Source organism: Ictalurus furcatus, chromosome 1, assembly GCF_023375685.1.
Source record: "Ictalurus furcatus strain D&B chromosome 1, Billie_1.0, whole genome shotgun sequence".
In the NCBI taxonomy this organism is placed as follows: Eukaryota; Metazoa; Chordata; class Actinopteri; order Siluriformes; family Ictaluridae; genus Ictalurus; species Ictalurus furcatus.
In genome coordinates, this window is record NC_071255.1 from 27,466,791 (window position 1) to 27,484,893 (window position 18,103).

The 18,103-nt window shown below is 37.0% G+C and overlaps 1 protein-coding gene across 2 annotated transcripts; it reads right to left on the minus strand.

Moving 5' to 3' along the window:
- Positions 1 to 533: 533 nt before the first annotated feature.
- Positions 534 to 18,095, minus strand: LOC128613951 (NEDD8 ultimate buster 1-like). 2 transcript variants are annotated; one of them, XM_053635154.1, is made up of 17 exons: positions 18,042 to 18,076; positions 17,617 to 17,769; positions 15,934 to 16,098; positions 15,792 to 15,856; positions 14,462 to 14,526; positions 14,192 to 14,359; positions 12,589 to 12,677; positions 12,236 to 12,342; positions 11,939 to 12,125; positions 10,536 to 10,643; positions 10,278 to 10,430; positions 7,759 to 7,893; positions 7,538 to 7,615; positions 4,989 to 5,123; positions 4,768 to 4,845; positions 4,188 to 4,338; positions 534 to 1,093 (listed from the first exon to the last, which is right to left on the minus strand). In XM_053635154.1, exons 2-17 carry the CDS (start codon positions 17,731 to 17,733, stop codon positions 933 to 935), a joined length of 1,962 nt encoding a protein of 653 aa, XP_053491129.1. In that variant the 5' UTR covers positions 17,734 to 17,769; positions 18,042 to 18,076; the 3' UTR covers positions 534 to 932. The 2 variants fall into 2 exon arrangements, with proteins under 2 accessions (XP_053491129.1, XP_053491137.1); XM_053635162.1 differs by lacking the exon at positions 4,188 to 4,338 and having other exon boundaries at positions 930 to 1,093; positions 17,617 to 18,095.
- Between the last annotated feature and the right edge of the window lie 8 nt (positions 18,096 to 18,103).

The following is an 18,103-nucleotide window of genomic DNA, read 5'->3' on the forward strand; positions in this document are numbered from 1 at the left end:
TTCTCCTCTCCTGTCCCCTTTTCATTCATACCTCCTTCTGCCAGGCCACAGACTGTAACTATTCCTACTCATATAATGTAAAATAAATTACAGAGTACTACAACAAAAAGACAGTATTTTATTAAATGTGTGTCTGGGTCTCATTACGCTGCATTAAATGAGAATATACGAGTTTTTCCATACAAACACTACTATTTCATATGATCACAATAACACTACATACGGTCATAACAGACTAAATAGACTTTGAGCTTAAACAACAAACTGATTTGGTATTTGCAATGGAATCAATAATATATCACTGAATCAGAAATGTGTTGCTTAAATTATTTTAAATACAATATAAATGGTGACTCAAATTACACAAATGACACAAAATACACAAATTACAGATTGCTAATTAGTTTAATGGAATTGACTGAATTTCAGAAGAATTGTAAATTAATTTCAGTTCCGAAGAACTGAGTAAAAACCTTATTTAATTAATTTAAAAGGAGTAGTGTACGTTTGAAATTAACACCATGTGCAGAAACTCAAAGCTTGTCAATTTATTGCGTGTTCAACAAAAAAATTCAACAAAGTTCCAGCTTTATGGTCCATTGTAATATTAAAGACTACTGAAAATATAGTTGGAAGCATGCATTTTTCAAGACAAAACTCAAATAACCTGCAATTGATCAGTGATAAAACTAACAATAACTGCTAGAGATAATATTTTAAAGAGAAAATAAGCTCTACTGTAAAGTAAAAGAAACATGGAGTGATCAAATAAACACTCGAGTTTGTAAAGTACTTCCAAAATGGCTTCAATTACTGGCTTGTAACCAAGTGTTGATCCAGACTTAGAGATCTGGTGCTAATGTTAGTGATAACCTTCCACACTAAACTGACCTCACACAACTGCAGAAAGCACAGACAGTATGAGCAGCTCTTCAGTGGGAGTTTGCAGAGCACTGCTCTAGATAAGACTTAATTTGAGCAATGAGCTCACTCTCCTCCTCCAGAGTTACGTCCAGGTAATCCTCTTCATGTCTGGGGATGTACTCCAAAACCTCCTTCACCAGATCATCATTAAGGAGGTTCGACCCGGACGCTGAACACAAAAGTGGTTTTAATGCACGGTTTGAATGAATTTACTAAACGAATCTGGTGTCTAAAATAAAATAAGCAATGATCAATAAGCAAAATGATTAGTTACTAAAATAAAATTAATAAATTGAATTAGACTGTGGTCCTTAGGGCTGGGCAACATGATGATATGCTATCGATAATGTGATAAATTGTCACACTAAACTTTTCTGAGATGTCAAAGGAATTGTGATCACTTATTATTAAACATATATTTTTTTTATTCTTTTACAATCAATTTTTTTATTATTACAAACTGAATAGAATGTGGAAGCAGCTGAATTTGTGTTAATTTTCATCATCTTTCATATAGTTCATATCTTTAACATAAAATCTTTACAGATTTTCAGTGTTAAATCATTTATTTTTTGTAGATTAAAAATAAGTTTCCTTAAATTAAATTTTACACAGGTTCTTTTTTTTTTTTTGCAGCAGTACATTTCTTCTGGCCATTTCTTAGTAAACCTGTATGATAAATCCTTTGTATTATAGAAATATCCAAGTATCATATGATATTTCTGTCATATTGCCCAGCCCTAGGGCACCTAAATTATTACACATTATTACACATTTAGATCCTGCTGTGTGAATCAGGGTTTGTCAGATCTCCAAGTAAGTGGGTGAAACTTTAGTGTCATTGCGGTACTTGGGAGAAAAATGAGTAATCTCAGGACATAAGGGTCTTACTTCGGCTTTCGGTAATGATCACAACTATAGTTGTTTCCCTGGTGTAAAACAATTCAAATTTGCGTTCAAATGAATGCACAACCGAGGAGCTTCGTTTTTAATCTTTACCTTTTTAATCTAAACTCACTCATAATGGCAGTCTATGAGTAGTTAAAGCAGTTAATACACTCCTGGGTGAAAAAAAATAGGCCAAGCTAGGGCTGGACGAGTAATCGAAAAGTACTCGAAACCAAAATGCAGAACCTCTAACCGACGTAATTTCCCCATGTCAGATATTTCGGTTTTTAAATCCTATTACTACTTTCCCTTTAAGAACATACTACTGCGTGTGTAGTCACGTGACTCCGCCCCATCCAGTCAGTGGCACGGAAGCAACATGGAGGTGAACTCAAACACAGAGTCAACTGCGCAACAGGTGCAGCTTGTAGCAAAGAAAAACCCCGTGTCCCTCACTTGGACGCATTTTGGCTTCAGTAAAGAAGACACCGAACAAAATGACGTTAAATGTAAACATTGCAGTAAAACCGTTTCAGCGACCAAAGGTAATACCACCAATCTGTTTCAACACTCGGCGCACACGTTACCGAATATGAACAGTGCATGGCTCAAAAAAACAGAGAGACTGATAAGCGCCCAGCAACAAGTGCCTCCACAAAGCAGGTGTCGAGAACACAAGCATTTAAAAAATGCTATACAATATGAAAAGGATTCAAGAAGATGGAAAGAAATAACTGACGCCATTTGTTACTACATCGTGAAAGATATGGCTCCCATAGCTACAGTGGAGCGCAGGGGGTTTAAACACCTCGGTAAAACTCTCCACAGAACATACACTGCCATTGCAACCATATTTTCCCCAAACTGCACTGCCCACATTGTACAAAACATGTCATAAAAAGGTAGCTGCTGAACTGAAGTCTGCACTTTGCAGCCACATCTGATCTCTGGTCAAGCAGGATGATCGTTTATAGTAGTTCAATAGTCTGTGTTTCCTTAAATTATTTTACAAGATAAGAAACGCATGCTTAAAAAAAAAATTGGATTAGAAAAAAAATACCACCTTTAATAGTTGAGCATATTTACAGAACAAACCTTGTCAGGAAACCATGAGGGAAACCATGAGGGCAACCCCCCCCCAAAAGCAAAATAATCGTTCATTAATCGTAATCGAGGTAAAATGTTCAATTAATCGAGATTTTGATTTTAGGTCATATCGTCCAGCCCTAGGCCAAGCCCAAAATGGCAAAATAATAAGCTTTTAATGGTCTTAACAACAAATCATTGGTCATAAAATTAGCAAGAATTAAACAAATAGATAAAGTAACCTTTAATTCTTTAAATGTTTAAGCCTTGTGGGTAAACTTTTAAACAGCTTTTTATTTATTTTACTTTATGTTAATTTTGTACACCCAGACATGTTAGTTTGAATTTTACATCAAACATTTTAATCATTATCATGATTTTTCCTTTGTGAATTTAACCGTTTCTAGCTTTCACCCCTGAAACAGTTCACTGCAGCAAAAGTAAACAAGCAAATGGTGGCACAGGAGGTCTTAGGAGCACATTGTTTAATTCTTGCTAATTTTCTGACCAATGATTTGTTGTTACGACCATCAAAGCTTAATATTTTGCCATTTTGAGCTTGGTAAGCTTTTGATTTGCCCAGGAGTGTACATGTTTATCTCTAAGGCAGAAGTGTTTATTATTCATTTAGGACTGTAGTTTAATTCTGTTCAGAAAATTATTCATAAATACTTGTATATAATATAAACTAAAATAAATTGTGTGTGTGTGTGTATATTATATATATATAATTTTACTAAATAATTACATTCAATTTATTTATTTATTAACTATATATATATATATATATATATATATATGTGTGTGTGTGTGTGTGTGTGTGTATTGGGTTCTTTTCTGTTTTGGACAAACAGTTGTGTAAAGTTTTAGTCTGAAGTTTATATTTGTAACACTCAGTTTGTGGATTTTGTTTGAAATAAACAAAAAATGGTACTGAAAGTTCGCCCCATCTGATTAATCGAAAAAATTATTGGCCAACTACTTGATTATGAAAATAATCGTTAGTTGCAGCCCTACTCCTTACACAAATAGGGATTCTTTTCCTGAGTTGCTCTTTACTGCATTGCTCCAGTTTGGTAAGTTGGATAAAACTGAATTTTCTGGATTATTAAGTGCAGAGAAACATGTCTATATTTTGGTCCATGATGATAATTGCACATACGCTACAGATGTGAGAATGAAATAAAAAAAAAAAAAAACAATGAAGTATTCTTTTAAAAGCCTGTGGACTTTAAGACATTGTAATAAATGCCTAAAAATCAATCCATGAATCGATAAATGCTCCTGACCTGTGGAGTCCTCTGATGAGGTGCTGGGCTCTTCTGACAAGGAAGATGGAGCTGAGGCATAGCGTAGCTCTGAAGGAATGACACCCTGATTATCCAGGAGTAGTGGAGTGGCCTGAGCTACATCATCTCCCATCAACCTCACTTCCTCCCTCTGGAAGCCCAGGTAATGATAATGATAATGAGTCTTTATTAATCACATATACATATGCACAGTGAAATTCTTTTCTTCGCATTCCCCAGCATATCAGGAAGCTGGGGTCAGAGCGCAGGGGCAGCCATGATACAGTGCCCCTGGAGCAGGGCCTTGTTAAGGGCCTTGTTCAACAGCCCAACAGTGGCAGCTTGTCAGTGCTGGGGCTTGAACCCAGACCTTCCAATCAGTAACCTTAACCGCTAAACCACCACTGTCCCAGGTAGGCAAGATACGGTTGCATAAACACACAAACACACAAGTGAGGGCAGGAAATGAGATATGCATAGTGTATGCGTGTAGAAAAATATAATAAAAACCCGACAACCAGACAGACTAGAGAATGACAGCAGCCAGTATATAGCATTTAATCTTTTCTTCATGAGGTACCTGATCCACTTCGGTCTGTCTGTCTGTGTCTGGCTGAGGCGTCCCAGAGCTGCTGGCTTGAGACGAATTCAGCAGAAACTATGAGGAAAACGGAAAAGGTGAAGAAATGCAAATGTTAGTGGAACGGTGTTTTGTTTCAGATAAATTCCTTTATTTTAATAAATGCACTGAAGGTGGTGGTTTTGCTATGTTAAGAATATAATATGCACGACGAGTCATACCCTATAGGCTTCATCCAGATGTCCGTTGGTCACATGGAGGGCCTGGGCTGCTGATTTCTTGTTGTAGCCAAGCTCGACGAGGGTGTTGATGTCTTCCAGACGCTGCCTGTCCTTCTTCTTTATCTCATCCCGCTCCTATGAGTGCGCACCAGAATTGAGTATTAATTTATAGATCTCTTCCTTAACTATAAAGTGTATAAATAGCGACAACTGGCCCATCGTACAATAGGTGTTCGCACCATGAACGCCAGAAAAAAGTGTTTCTATTTTGTTTATAAAAAAACAATATTAGTACAAAAAGTGCATTTATTAAACATTTTAGCAAAATGTGTGAAAAGTAAAGCTAATGTAGGTTGTTCAAATAAATAATCCAGACAATGAACAGTGGTTTTAGACAGGGGTGTGTTATTACAGGAATCCCATTAATTGATTCTTAGGTGCCTCATGATTCTCTGTTGAAAGAGAGGTTGGTGCACTATAACACAATCTGAACTTTATGTAGGCATAGCCATAAAGACATTTCTGAAAAAAAATAAAATAAATAACACTGTAAGAAGATATTTTGTGATTGTCATTAGGGCTGCACAATTAATTGAATATCAATCTCGATTACGATTTTGACTTCCCACGATTACATGAACATGATCTACTGTGATATTAACGTTTAAAGTTTGTCCTCCGCTAATAGAGAACTCCACCGCAGATCAAATCAAGCGCTTCCTAAACTTACAGCCAATCACCATATAGCGGCGCAGGGATTATGTCATTTGGTAATGCCAAAACCCCGAAACGGGGTTAGCATTTTAGGGCTCGATCTGCCAGCTTCACTTTGAGCTCCAGCGCTTTACGCGAGGGGAAATCATGACATTAACATGACGCTAAATAGCACTACAGAGGTTGTCGGGGACAATAAACGTTATCACGCTGAGGAAGGAAAAAACTTTGCAGATAAACTCAGGCTCTACAGTGTGACCATTCCACTCGAATTTGTGACTGAAAAGTATTTTGTGTGACTGTGAATAAATATTTATTTGCACCGGTGCGAGTGACCTGTTTGGAGTTATATAATACAATCGGGATCAAAACTACAGGAAGTCCAAAATGCATCTACACCAAGCAACAGTTACTTTCACACTGCTTTTCATCTCCTCAGTCAACCGAACAAGTGTGTAAATACTGCGGAGAAGCCATTATGATGACAAGTAACTCTGTACATCATCTGCTTCAACTTCCTGATCTCACAAACCGCCATCTTTTATCGATCCCGCAAAATGACCTGAACTTGCACCTGCTCGTGTAGACACAATGGCTTCGCACAGAGTAAATTAATAATAATGCTAACACTACAAGGTGGGTTTAATTCAAACCTCTTTATTTAAAAATTCCTCACCAACCATAATCAAGAGTAGCAACTGTTAGTCTGTAAACATACAGTACACTCCACTCTCCATCCTCTAACTCTAATTCACTTCATTTAAACTCACGGTTGCCAGATATCACTAGAAAAGTCAACTCCATTTTCCATGTTTTGTTTTAATCTCCCCAAAACATAATATCAGCAGACATGGACACTGTACTGGGGGAACCCATCTAAAACTGATAAACAAAAATAAAACTACTAAAATGTAAAGACAGAAAATGTGCTTAGTTATAAATAAATCATTTAATATAAAAAATAGATATTATAATAACTTCATAAAATATATAAATAAAATGAGAAATAAAATATTTAATTACTATGGGTTTCATTTAATATCAATTTGACATTAATCTTAGTTCGCTATTTCCTTAGAAGGCTATTAGCCTTTTTCCTAATATAGATCATTTTTGTGTTAGTCTACTTTTAATTAGGACTCTTATTGTTTAAGATATTTAAAAATAAATATTTTATGCTTGTTTATTTATCAATTAACCATCAGTATTTCTCATTGTTATTAATTTAATTCAATTAACAGTGACCATGAGCAGAGATCTTACATTTAACTGTTTATGACCTCATGATTAAAGTTTAAACAAAAAAGATTGGTATCTGGATCGGTTTCGGTTGTAAAAATCCTGATCGGAGCATCAGTAATGAACACCATTAAACTAAAGCGCTTTTCATCTGATGGGTAAATGAACTCACCCAATCACATCCTATATGAGATTATTCAGATATATACACCATATACACAGAGCGTATATATCAGGTAGATATATATATCTTCCATATATCAGGAAGCTGGGGTCAGAGCGCAGGGGCAGCCATGATACAGTGCCCCTGGAGCAGGGCCTTGTTAAGGGCCTTGTTCAACAGCCCAACAGTGGCAGCTTGGCAGTGCTGGGGCTTGAACCCAGACCTTCCAATCAGTAACCTTAACCGCTAAACCACCACTGTCCCAGGTAGGCAAGATACGGTTGCATAAACACACAAACACACAAGTGAGGGCAGGAAATGAGATATGCATAGTGTATGCGTGTAGAAAAATATAATAAAAACCCGACAACCAGACAGACTAGAGAATGACAGCAGCCAGTATATAGCATTTAATCTTTTCTTCATGAGGTACCTGATCCACTTCGGTCTGTCTGTCTGTGTCTGGCTGAGGCGTCCCAGAGCTGCTGGCTTGAGACGAATTCAGCAGAAACTATGAGGAAAACGGAAAAGGTGAAGAAATGCAAATGTTAGTGGAACGGTGTTTTGTTTCAGATAAATTCCTTTATTTTAATAAATGCACTGAAGGTGGTGGTTTTGCTATGTTAAGAATATAATATGCACGACGAGTCATACCCTATAGGCTTCATCCAGATGTCCGTTGGTCACATGGAGGGCCTGGGCTGCTGATTTCTTGTTGTAGCCAAGCTCGACGAGGGTGTTGATGTCTTCCAGACGCTGCCTGTCCTTCTTCTTTATCTCATCCCGCTCCTATGAGTGCGCACCAGAATTGAGTATTAATTTATAGATCTCTTCCTTAACTATAAAGTGTATAAATAGCGACAACTGGCCCATCGTACAATAGGTGTTCGCACCATGAACGCCAGAAAAAAGTGTTTCTATTTTGTTTATAAAAAAACAATATTAGTACAAAAAGTGCATTTATTAAACATTTTAGCAAAATGTGTGAAAAGTAAAGCTAATGTAGGTTGTTCAAATAAATAATCCAGACAATGAACAGTGGTTTTAGACAGGGGTGTGTTATTACAGGAATCCCATTAATTGATTCTTAGGTGCCTCATGATTCTCTGTTGAAAGAGAGGTTGGTGCACTATAACACAATCTGAACTTTATGTAGGCATAGCCATAAAGACATTTCTGAAAAAAAATAAAATAAATAACACTGTAAGAAGATATTTTGTGATTGTCATTAGGGCTGCACAATTAATTGAATATCAATCTCGATTACGATTTTGACTTCCCACGATTACATGAACATGATCTACTGTGATATTAACGTTTAAAGTTTGTCCTCCGCTAATAGAGAACTCCACCGCAGATCAAATCAAGCGCTTCCTAAACTTACAGCCAATCACCATATAGCGGCGCAGGGATTATGTCATTTTGTAATGCCAAAACCCCGAAACGGGGTTAGCATTTTAGGGCTCGATCTGCCAGCTTCACTTCGAGCTCCAGCGCTTTACGCGAGGGGAAATCATGACATTAACATGACGCTAAATAGCACTACAGAGGTTGTCGGGGACAATAAACGTTATCACGCTGAGGAAGGAAAAAACTTTGCAGATAAACTCAGGCTCTACAGTGTGACCATTCCACTCGAATTTGTGACTGAAAAGTATTTTGTGTGACTGTGAATAAATATTTATTTGCACCGGTGCGAGTGACCTGTTTGGAGTTATATAATACAATCGGGATCAAAACTACAGGAAGTCCAAAATGCATCTACACCAAGCAACAGTTACTTTCACACTGCTTTTCATCTCCTCAGTCAACCGAACAAGTGTGTAAATACTGCGGAGAAGCCATTATGATGACAAGTAACTCTGTACATCATCTGCTTCAACTTCCTGATCTCACAAACCGCCATCTTTTATCGATCCCGCAAAATGACCTGAACTTGCACCTGCTCGTGTAGACACAATGGCTTCGCACAGAGTAAATTAATAATAATGCTAACACTACAAGGTGGGTTTAATTCAAACCTCTTTATTTAAAAATTCCTCACCAACCATAATCAAGAGTAGCAACTGTTAGTCTGTAAACATACAGTACACTCCACTCTCCATCCTCTAACTCTAATTCACTTCATTTAAACTCACGGTTGCCAGATATCACTAGAAAAGTCAACTCCATTTTCCATGTTTTGTTTTAATCTCCCCAAAACATAATATCAGCAGACATGGACACTGTACTGGGGGAACCCATCTAAAACTGATAAACAAAAATAAAACTACTAAAATGTAAAGACAGAAAATGTGCTTAGTTATAAATAAATCATTTAATATAAAAAAATAGATATTATAATAACTTCATAAAATATATAAATAAAATGAGAAATAAAATGTTTAATTACTATGGGTTTCATTTAATATCAATTTGACATTAATCTTAGTTCGCTATTTCCTTAGAAGGCTATTAGCCTTTTTCCTAATATAGATCATTTTTGTGTTAGTCTACTTTTAATTAGGACTCTTATTGTTTAAGATATTTAAAAATAAATATTTTATGCTTGTTTATTTATCAATTAACCATCAGTATTTCTCATTGTTATTAATTTAATTCAATTAACAGTGACCATGAGCAGAGATCTTACATTTAACTGTTTATGACCTCATGATTAAAGTTTAAACAAAAAAGATTGGTATCTGGATCGGTTTCGGTTGTAAAAATCCTGATCGGAGCATCAGTAATGAACACCATTAAACTAAAGCGCTTTTCATCTGATGGGTAAATGAACTCACCCAATCACATCCTATATGAGATTATTCAGATATATACACCATACACACAGAGCGGTTCGAGAACTGACTCCAACCCAGAACCATGACAGCGGGAAATGTCTAATAGTGTAGCTTTAAATATATTCAAGAGGAGCAGACTTCAAACACTGAACATTTAGGTTTATTGTTATAAATTATATATATTAATATATATTACACACAATAATATTTTAATGGGAAGCTTCAAGATGCATAAAAATTGTTGAATAATTTCATAGTGGCTCTCTAAAATGAAACTGAAGGTTGAACTGAGTTCTGAATTTCCTGGAGTTTCCCACTGCTGATGGGGAATAAATATAATAAAGACTCATTTTGATTGTGTGTGTGTGTGTGTGTGTTGTGTGTGTCACTGACCTCCATCCTGCGAGTGATGTGCATCACAGCCGCCTCCACATTGCCTCTGCAGGCTCTCAGGCCCAGGCGAGCGTCTTGTTCTGTGAAGCCTATACTCAGCAGCTGGGTCATCTTCTCTGGGTCCAGACACAGTTGACTGTAGAGCTCCTCACCCTACCAAAAAGAGGCAGAGACAGGAAGAGAAACTAGTGATCAACACAGCGTCTTTGAGCTACCAAGCATGTTAGCATAACCAAGGGTGTCTGAACTGAAAAGCACCTGCTTGAGTTTCTTAGCAGCTTGATTCTTGTTGCGTTCCAGGTACGCCAGCAGACTCTGAAGCAGATACAACCTGAGAAACAGAACCTCCTCTCCACCTGTATTCCCCTAGCAAGCAAAAAGATCCAACAAGCAGGTATTATTACCAGATGACTCAGTCAAGGATGTCAAACTCATTTTAGCTAACAGGCCATATTACACTTAGTCCAATGTCAAGTGGGCAGGAATAAAATTAAAATAAGTTTAGTGACCAATAACATCAACAACTCCTCTTCAATGTGTTTATCAGTATTTATCTGAAAGTTACATTCTGAGTAGATTGAATACATCACTTACAAAAAAAAAGTTTTTCCTTCTCCATATTACTGTTTTAACCATAAATATTCACCCCCCCAAATTAAAAAAAAAAAAAAATAATGCATACATACTTATATATGATATAAACTACAAAAAATATATATATATATATATATATATATATATATATATATATATATATATATATTTATTTATTTATTTTATTAAATAATTACATTTATTTTAGTATTTAAATTATATTATATATATATATATATATATATATATATATATACACACACACACACATTTTATATATATATATATAATTATTTTTTACTTAAAAAATCTTTACTTAATAGTAGAATCTTTACTTAATTTTTTTTACTTTATATTATGTAGAAGTATTTATGCATTATTTTTATGGTTGCACAAAAAGCACTGAATTAAACTACAGTCATATATTAATAATATATATTCTGGTGTGTGTATTGGGTTCTTTTCTGTTTTGGACAAACAGTTGTGTAAAGTTTTAGTCTGAAGTTTATATTTGTAACACTCAGTTTATGGATTTTATTTTTTATAAACAAAAAATGGTACTGAAAGTTTGCCCCCATCTGATTAATCGATTAACCGAAAAAAATAATAATAATCTGCCAAATAAACGATTATGAAACTAATCGTTAGTTGCAGCCCTATTTGAGACAGAGTACACTTTGAGAACTATGGGCAAATGACAAGAGTTTATCACCTGCCATTAGACATCCATTATAAGTGAGAGCTGTGTCCATGGTTTATTTTTTTTTCCTCTCTCTTTATTCCCCCCAGAACAATTGCAAAAATTGCTAAAAACTTTGTCATTATGAGTCATTGTGTGTAGATTCATGGCAAAAAACTGTAATCCATTTAAATCAATAATAAAATAAACTGTGATAAAATGTCTGAATACTTTCTGAAACCACTAGATGTTACAGAAATTACGATCAGAGATTAGGATGAAAAGCAAGATTTGGTGTAGCACTGCAATTTACTAAACCCAGAAAGCTCTCTCCAAAGTTGGTAAGTTCCTGATGAACTGAAAGGAGGATGGACCGTAAAAAAAAAACCTTAATGTTCTGCAATCTCTGCTGATCATCTCCATAGCATTTGAGGAAGCAATTCTCAGCTTGCTGCAGTCTCTCTTTGCCATCTTTCAGACGGGACAGATCCTCCAGAGCACGGTAACACCACACGATGTCCAGCTGCAGCACTGCATAGTTATCCACCGTGTTCAACAGCACAGAACCGCATTTACTAGAACAATCACAATCACTCTGTTATACAAAAACAGGATCCATTTGTCAACCATAACATCAGTACTAGCCGACATTATTTCAGTGTAAGGCAGCTGCAGCGAGCAGTACCTGAACTGCTTATCTGCTTGAACCAGGTAACCGCGAGCTTCATCGTATTCCTTCTTCTTCATTAAGGCTCTGCCTTTCTCATGGAAGCCCATGGCTAGGATGAGTGCCTAAAACACCACAGAGAAAAACACAGCCAAAGCAGATTAGGGCACAATGTAGAACAACATGCTTGTTTCACTACAATATAGGGTTCCATGAGCTCCTAGCTGAAGTTACTCAACCTGGGTAAATTACGGCACTGTTTAAACAGTTTGCAGAAGGGGCCTTTCACTCTTTTCTCGTCAGTAAGAGTATTGCCAAATGTATTTGTCTAGGGCCACACAGACAACACAGCAAAGCTGCAACTCAATCACCTTTTTCTCACGGGCTGGGATCTGGATGGGGTTGCCTTTGTGATCTGCAATCTCCAGAAATGGGGTGGTCTCTGGATCCTCACTACCATCTGAAAAATGTCAAGAAGCTATGCACGTTAACAAAGGGGTTTATGAGATTTGAAAATTATTGCATTCTGTTTTTATTTACATTAAACACAGCATCCCAACTTTTTTGGAACTGGGGTTGTATAATCTTATAATATCTATAACATCTATAAATTTCATCACATTCAGATTAGTGCAATTGCAGATGCCACATGCCTCATGATGTGAATGCACAAATGGATAATAATTGATTATGAAAACCCTTGTCAACGAATCTCATTATCGATTAGTTGGTCTGTGTGTGGCACGGGGGAGATTTACTCATAACGTTACTTCGGTTCCGAAAACATGCTTTGGTGAGTAAATACTAAAGTTGTGTCCCAAAGGACACAATACACTTACACTGTGCACGGAGTACGCTACCATCTAGTGTGTGGGTTTTTGAAAGGTAATATCACCTAAAATGGAACACTACCGGGTTTTTACTAAACAGAAGTATAAGCCACTTACTAGTCAACGGCACTTGACGTCACACACACGTAATGCGACACCGCTAGCTTTAGCCTCAGAGTCACCGACACTGACTTTCTTCAGTTTACTGTTTCTGTCAGCGTTATCTTTTATTCCCAACGTGACCTCAGTCCTCATCAGACAGAGGCGAAATAGTCACGTAACTGAGGAAAAAAGTGTGTGACCTCTAAGTCCTCTAAGGCAGGTGTGCATTTTATATTAACACCGCAGAGAAGATTTATAAACTTTATAAAGCAGAGTTTCTGCAGCATGGAAGCATGACAGTGATGCGGTCGTGAGTTGCTTAAAAGGTTTAATTTAATTCCAGTTTATTGTCATTATATGTTGTATTTGCGCACTTGCAGTGTAAATTCTGTTGTTTATTATAACGGAAGTGATGTGTTAGTAATGAGACCGCATTGCTCCTCACGCGCAATGCAGACGCAGTGATATAGAGCGTAGCGCGGGTAAGATCTGTAATGTCTAATTAAAACACTATGATCAAAAGTAACATAATATGTCCAAAGGCATCAAGTAACAGAAACCACAAGATGCAGTGAAAGTGAGTTTTTATTATTAATTTAGGACTGGAGTTTAATTCTGTGCTTTTTGTGCATCCATAAAAAATTATTCTTTCTTTCTTTCTTATCTATCTACCTAAGTTAGTTTATATTTATATTATATATAAGTACTTATGCATTATTTTTTTATGGATTCACAAAAAGCACAGAATTAAACTACAGTCCTGAATTAATAATATATATTCTTTTGTGTGTGTGTGTATTGGGTTCTTTTCTATTTTGGACAAACAGTTGTGTAAAGTTTTAGTCTGAATTTATATTTGTAACACTCAGTTTGTGGATTTTATTTTAAATAAACAAAAAAAAAACGCACTGAAAGTTTGCCCCGCCCCATCCGAATAATCGATTAATCGAGGAAAGAAAATAATAATAATAAATTTTTTTTTTTAAAAATCGTTAGTTATAGTCCTACATGGATGTGCAAGACCAAGCGCTCATAGTCTCACCTCTTTCTGAGAGGATCTGGAAACCTTTTCGAGTTCTTTGCATACTTTGTTCAATTAAACGCTCCTTTTCCTCTTCATCCACCATCGCTTTCTTCCCTTCTGGTTCAGTCACCTTCAGCACCATGACTTTACTGTTGTTCTTTACGTTCTGTTCATCGAGTCGCTTATCTGAAAGAAGCAGGATGCAGAGCGGTGAAAAATTATTCTCCAGAATTCCCCAATTCTCATGCATAAAGGTGGACATATTTATGAGGCAAGTGAATTACACACCTGGAGACAGAGTTTTTTTATCAAAAATCAGCTTCATATATTTGAGCCCAAATTCCTCTGTAATCCTAAAAGATGAAATGGTGAAAAAGACAGATCAGAACACGCAATTGTTGACAATTATTGCAATTAGATACAGTTAATGAAAATTATTCAACACCCATTGCAAATCAGGTTTATTGTCAAAATGTACAGACTTTCAGCTGTTTGCAATGAAAAGATCAAACAAAAGCAATCGAAATAGTTCAACACAATGAATGCTTCAAGTGGATTCCCCAAATTAAACTGAAAATGCTATTTATAATGATTTCTCCAGTTTCAAAATTATTTAACCCCTTTATGGCAAGCATCTTTAGTACTTAATAGAGCACACTTTTCCTGTTATGACCTGCTGCAAACGAGATGCGTAGCTTCTGGCAGCGTTCCTGAGGAATCTTTAGCTTTCTCACAGACGGCATGACGTTTTCTCCTAGGATTTCCTGATCCTTCAGTGAATCCATCTTGCATTCCACATGCTGCAGGTTTCCAGTGTCAGAGGATGCAAAGCAGCCCCAGATCATCACAGAGCCACCACCATACTTGCCTGTAGACAGAGACTTCTTTCTTCATTCTTCTTCCTCCAGACTTACCACTGATTCATAGTGCTGAAAAGTTACAGTTTTGTTTAATCGCTCCACAGAACAGAATCCCAAAACTTCTGTGGCTTATTTATATGATTTTGTGCCAACTTTTCTTGTGCTTTTGGGTCAGTAGGGATGCACGTCTTGGAGTTCTGGCATGGAAGCCTTCTGCATTTAATACGTGCCTTACTGTGCTCACTGAAACCTCAGTGCATGTTGCCACGAAGTCACTCGAGGGTTTTTCACAACCTGCCTTCTCAGAAATCTAGTTGCAGCCGTTGATAGCTTCCTTTTTCTGCACCGTCCAGGTATTTCATGTATGTTCTGCCCCGTCCAGGTAGTATACACTCAACAAACCACTAGCCAGTTCATATATTTCATGCTCAAGCACAGCTGGTGCAACTAATGAAGCCCTTGATTAGTTGTATCAGGTGTGCTTGAGACAACACCTGTTTTGCATATTGGTGCTGTTGTGAGGGATTCTATACAGGGGGTTGAATAATTTTGAAACTGGAGAAATCATTATAAGTTGCATTTTCAGTTGAATTTGGGGAAAACACTTGAAGCATTCGTTGTGCTGAACTATTTCAAGTGCTTCTGTTTGATTTGTTCATTGCAAACAGCTGAAAGTCTGAAAACTTTATTTGCTCAAAGTTGAATAATTTTGATTGCGACTGTAAGTGAAAAAAGTGTGAAAAGAAAGTTATACATACTTATTCATCAGATCCTGAGTTGTAATATCCAGTTTTGTTTCCAAGGAGTGTTTCTTTTTATTACCCTATGTAGTGACACATAGGATATACTGTAACATATGGGATGTTTTTTCAAGTACAACACACACTTTGTTTTTTATACCTTTCTAATTTCCTTTGGTAGCATGAGCTCCAGAGTTGCATTTGTCTCCCTGTAGGTTCTGTTTCCTTCCTCTCTTTTGACAGCCTGTGATCTTATGTCTTCCAGAGCAATCTCCACTTCAGGCTGGGAGGATCCCACCACTTGGGAATATCTAACAGCAAGCTCCTAGAAACATATTAGGCACAAGAGTGAGATAATCCAGTCCCAAAGTGTAGCATCATGAAGAAAAAAAAAGGGAAAATAAAAATACAAATAAGGCACAATTGAAAATACATACACTAGCTTTGTGTGTAAACCCATTGGCTCATCAATCTGGTATGCACGTTATAGGAACAAGTTTTAAATGTACAATTACAGACTGTGGCCCATATGTCACTATGCAGAATTTGTCAGTCACTCCTCTCTATCCCGTCCATTAATAGAACAAGGCATTAGGACCTCCACTGATCAGGTGTTATTTGGGTGGTTGTCCATCGTCAGCACAGTAGTGACACCAAAATGATGATGGTAGGATAATGAGTAATGTGTTGGGACACATTAATCATGCACAGCAGTATTGTTCATGATTGTGACAGTACCCCAACCAAACTATCCAGCCAATAGCTGTGGTCATGTGGTTAGTACCTAACAGAGACCAATTAACACAAATTCATTCTTCTGCAATGAGTATCTTGGTCAGGGTCATGGTGGATCCATATCCTATCCCGGGAACATCAGGAGCAAGGCGGGAATACACCCTGGATGGGATGCCAGTCCATTGAAAAGCAGCATGTACACATATTCACACATTCATTCAGACCTAAGGGCAATTTAGAGTAGCCTGGCATGATTTTGGGCGGTTGGAGGAAACAAGAGACCCCAAACCCTTCTTGGACACAGAGAGAGCTTGTGAACCTCTACACAAACAGTCTCTATCTGTACACTGACAAGAGAGGTGTGTCTACAAGGTGGACAATTAGTACACACAACGTTCAGTGTTAAAATCCCCAGCAGCACAGTTGTATAAGTATCACTTGTTAGATCACATATTCCTCACTCTGGACATTCTCTGGAAACTTTCCAGCAGCACAGCCCTTTATGGAAGATGGAGTTTATTTGCACTACTATTACACAAGGCTGTAAGACAGACAGAGAGCATTGTGTCAGGCTCACCATCGCTCTATCTGTCAAACCTTCAGAGGCAAAACGTTATACTGGGTACAAGTCAAAGCATTTTAGTGTGAAGTACACAGGCTGGGAGATTCAGTGTTTGATGATGTTTTGTCTCAGATGATGTGGGAACGAACGTTGAATTGTAGCAATCATCAACTGTGAGGTTACACTAATCAGATAACATTCTGACTTTTAAATAACAGTAAGATTAAATCATAATCATAAGACATGATAATAGTTTTAAGCAGAAAGTAGTATCTGGTCAGTGTTAGTACTTTTATAGAGAGGAGCTGATAAACGGTGAATAATAACAGATGGGTTCCAGTCAGTGACTGTATACCTACAGAGTGACATACATGGTAAAAGAAAGACTGAGTGTATGGACAAGAGAGGATTATCTTATAGAGACTCAGTATAGATTTAATAGTTTCCAGATCAAGGTAAACAGGAAATCCCCAGACCCTGGTAACTGTAAACCTATTTGAGTTTTGTTTTGTTATTTTCTTCTAGAAATTACCTTCATTATCTTACCTGTATGTGTTCAAGACCAGCTTCATTAGCTTCTGTAGTGAACGGGGGATTCCGGAGCTGAATTTTGTCCTGTTTGAGCAAATCAGTGAGCTTCGCCTTAACGTGCTGCTCGGCCATTCTTCACACTGAAGCTGTATTGAAACAGCTCTAACTCTATATTCAAGTGAAACCGAAAGGAATAGTTACTAGCAGATCCAGTGCAGGGGAATTCCTGGTCCAACTAGCTCAGTAGTTAGCTTAAATAACGCTGCTGAGTCACGGAGAAGTCAGGGAAGATTTGTCCGACATTCATGATTAATTTGTTTGTTAATAATTCGTTGTTATGTTGTAGATACTTCATACTGTGAGTTTTCACCTGTCGCCTCCTGGTATTTCTAATGTTTCATTTCTGTGTTCGTGCTTCGTATTTCTGTGTTCGTACCTACCCGCGCTGTATACATCACGTGACATTGTTTTCGTCCTTCTCTATCTCCTGGATGTGTTCCGA

Bases quoted from the DNA above. Each gene is read 5' to 3' on its own strand.
- LOC128613951 (XM_053635154.1), bottom strand. From the start codon at position 17,733: ATGGCCGAGCAGCACGTTAAGGCGAAGCTCACTGATTTGCTCAAACAG. The intron at 14,360-14,461 runs GTGTGTAATTCA...TGCTTCTTTCAG, and splicing joins TAAAAAAACTCTGTCTCCAG to ATAAGCGACTCGATGAACAG. The intron at 12,343-12,588 runs GTGATTGAGTTG...GTGGTGTTTTAG, and splicing joins TCCCAGCCCGTGAGAAAAAG to GCACTCATCCTAGCCATGGG.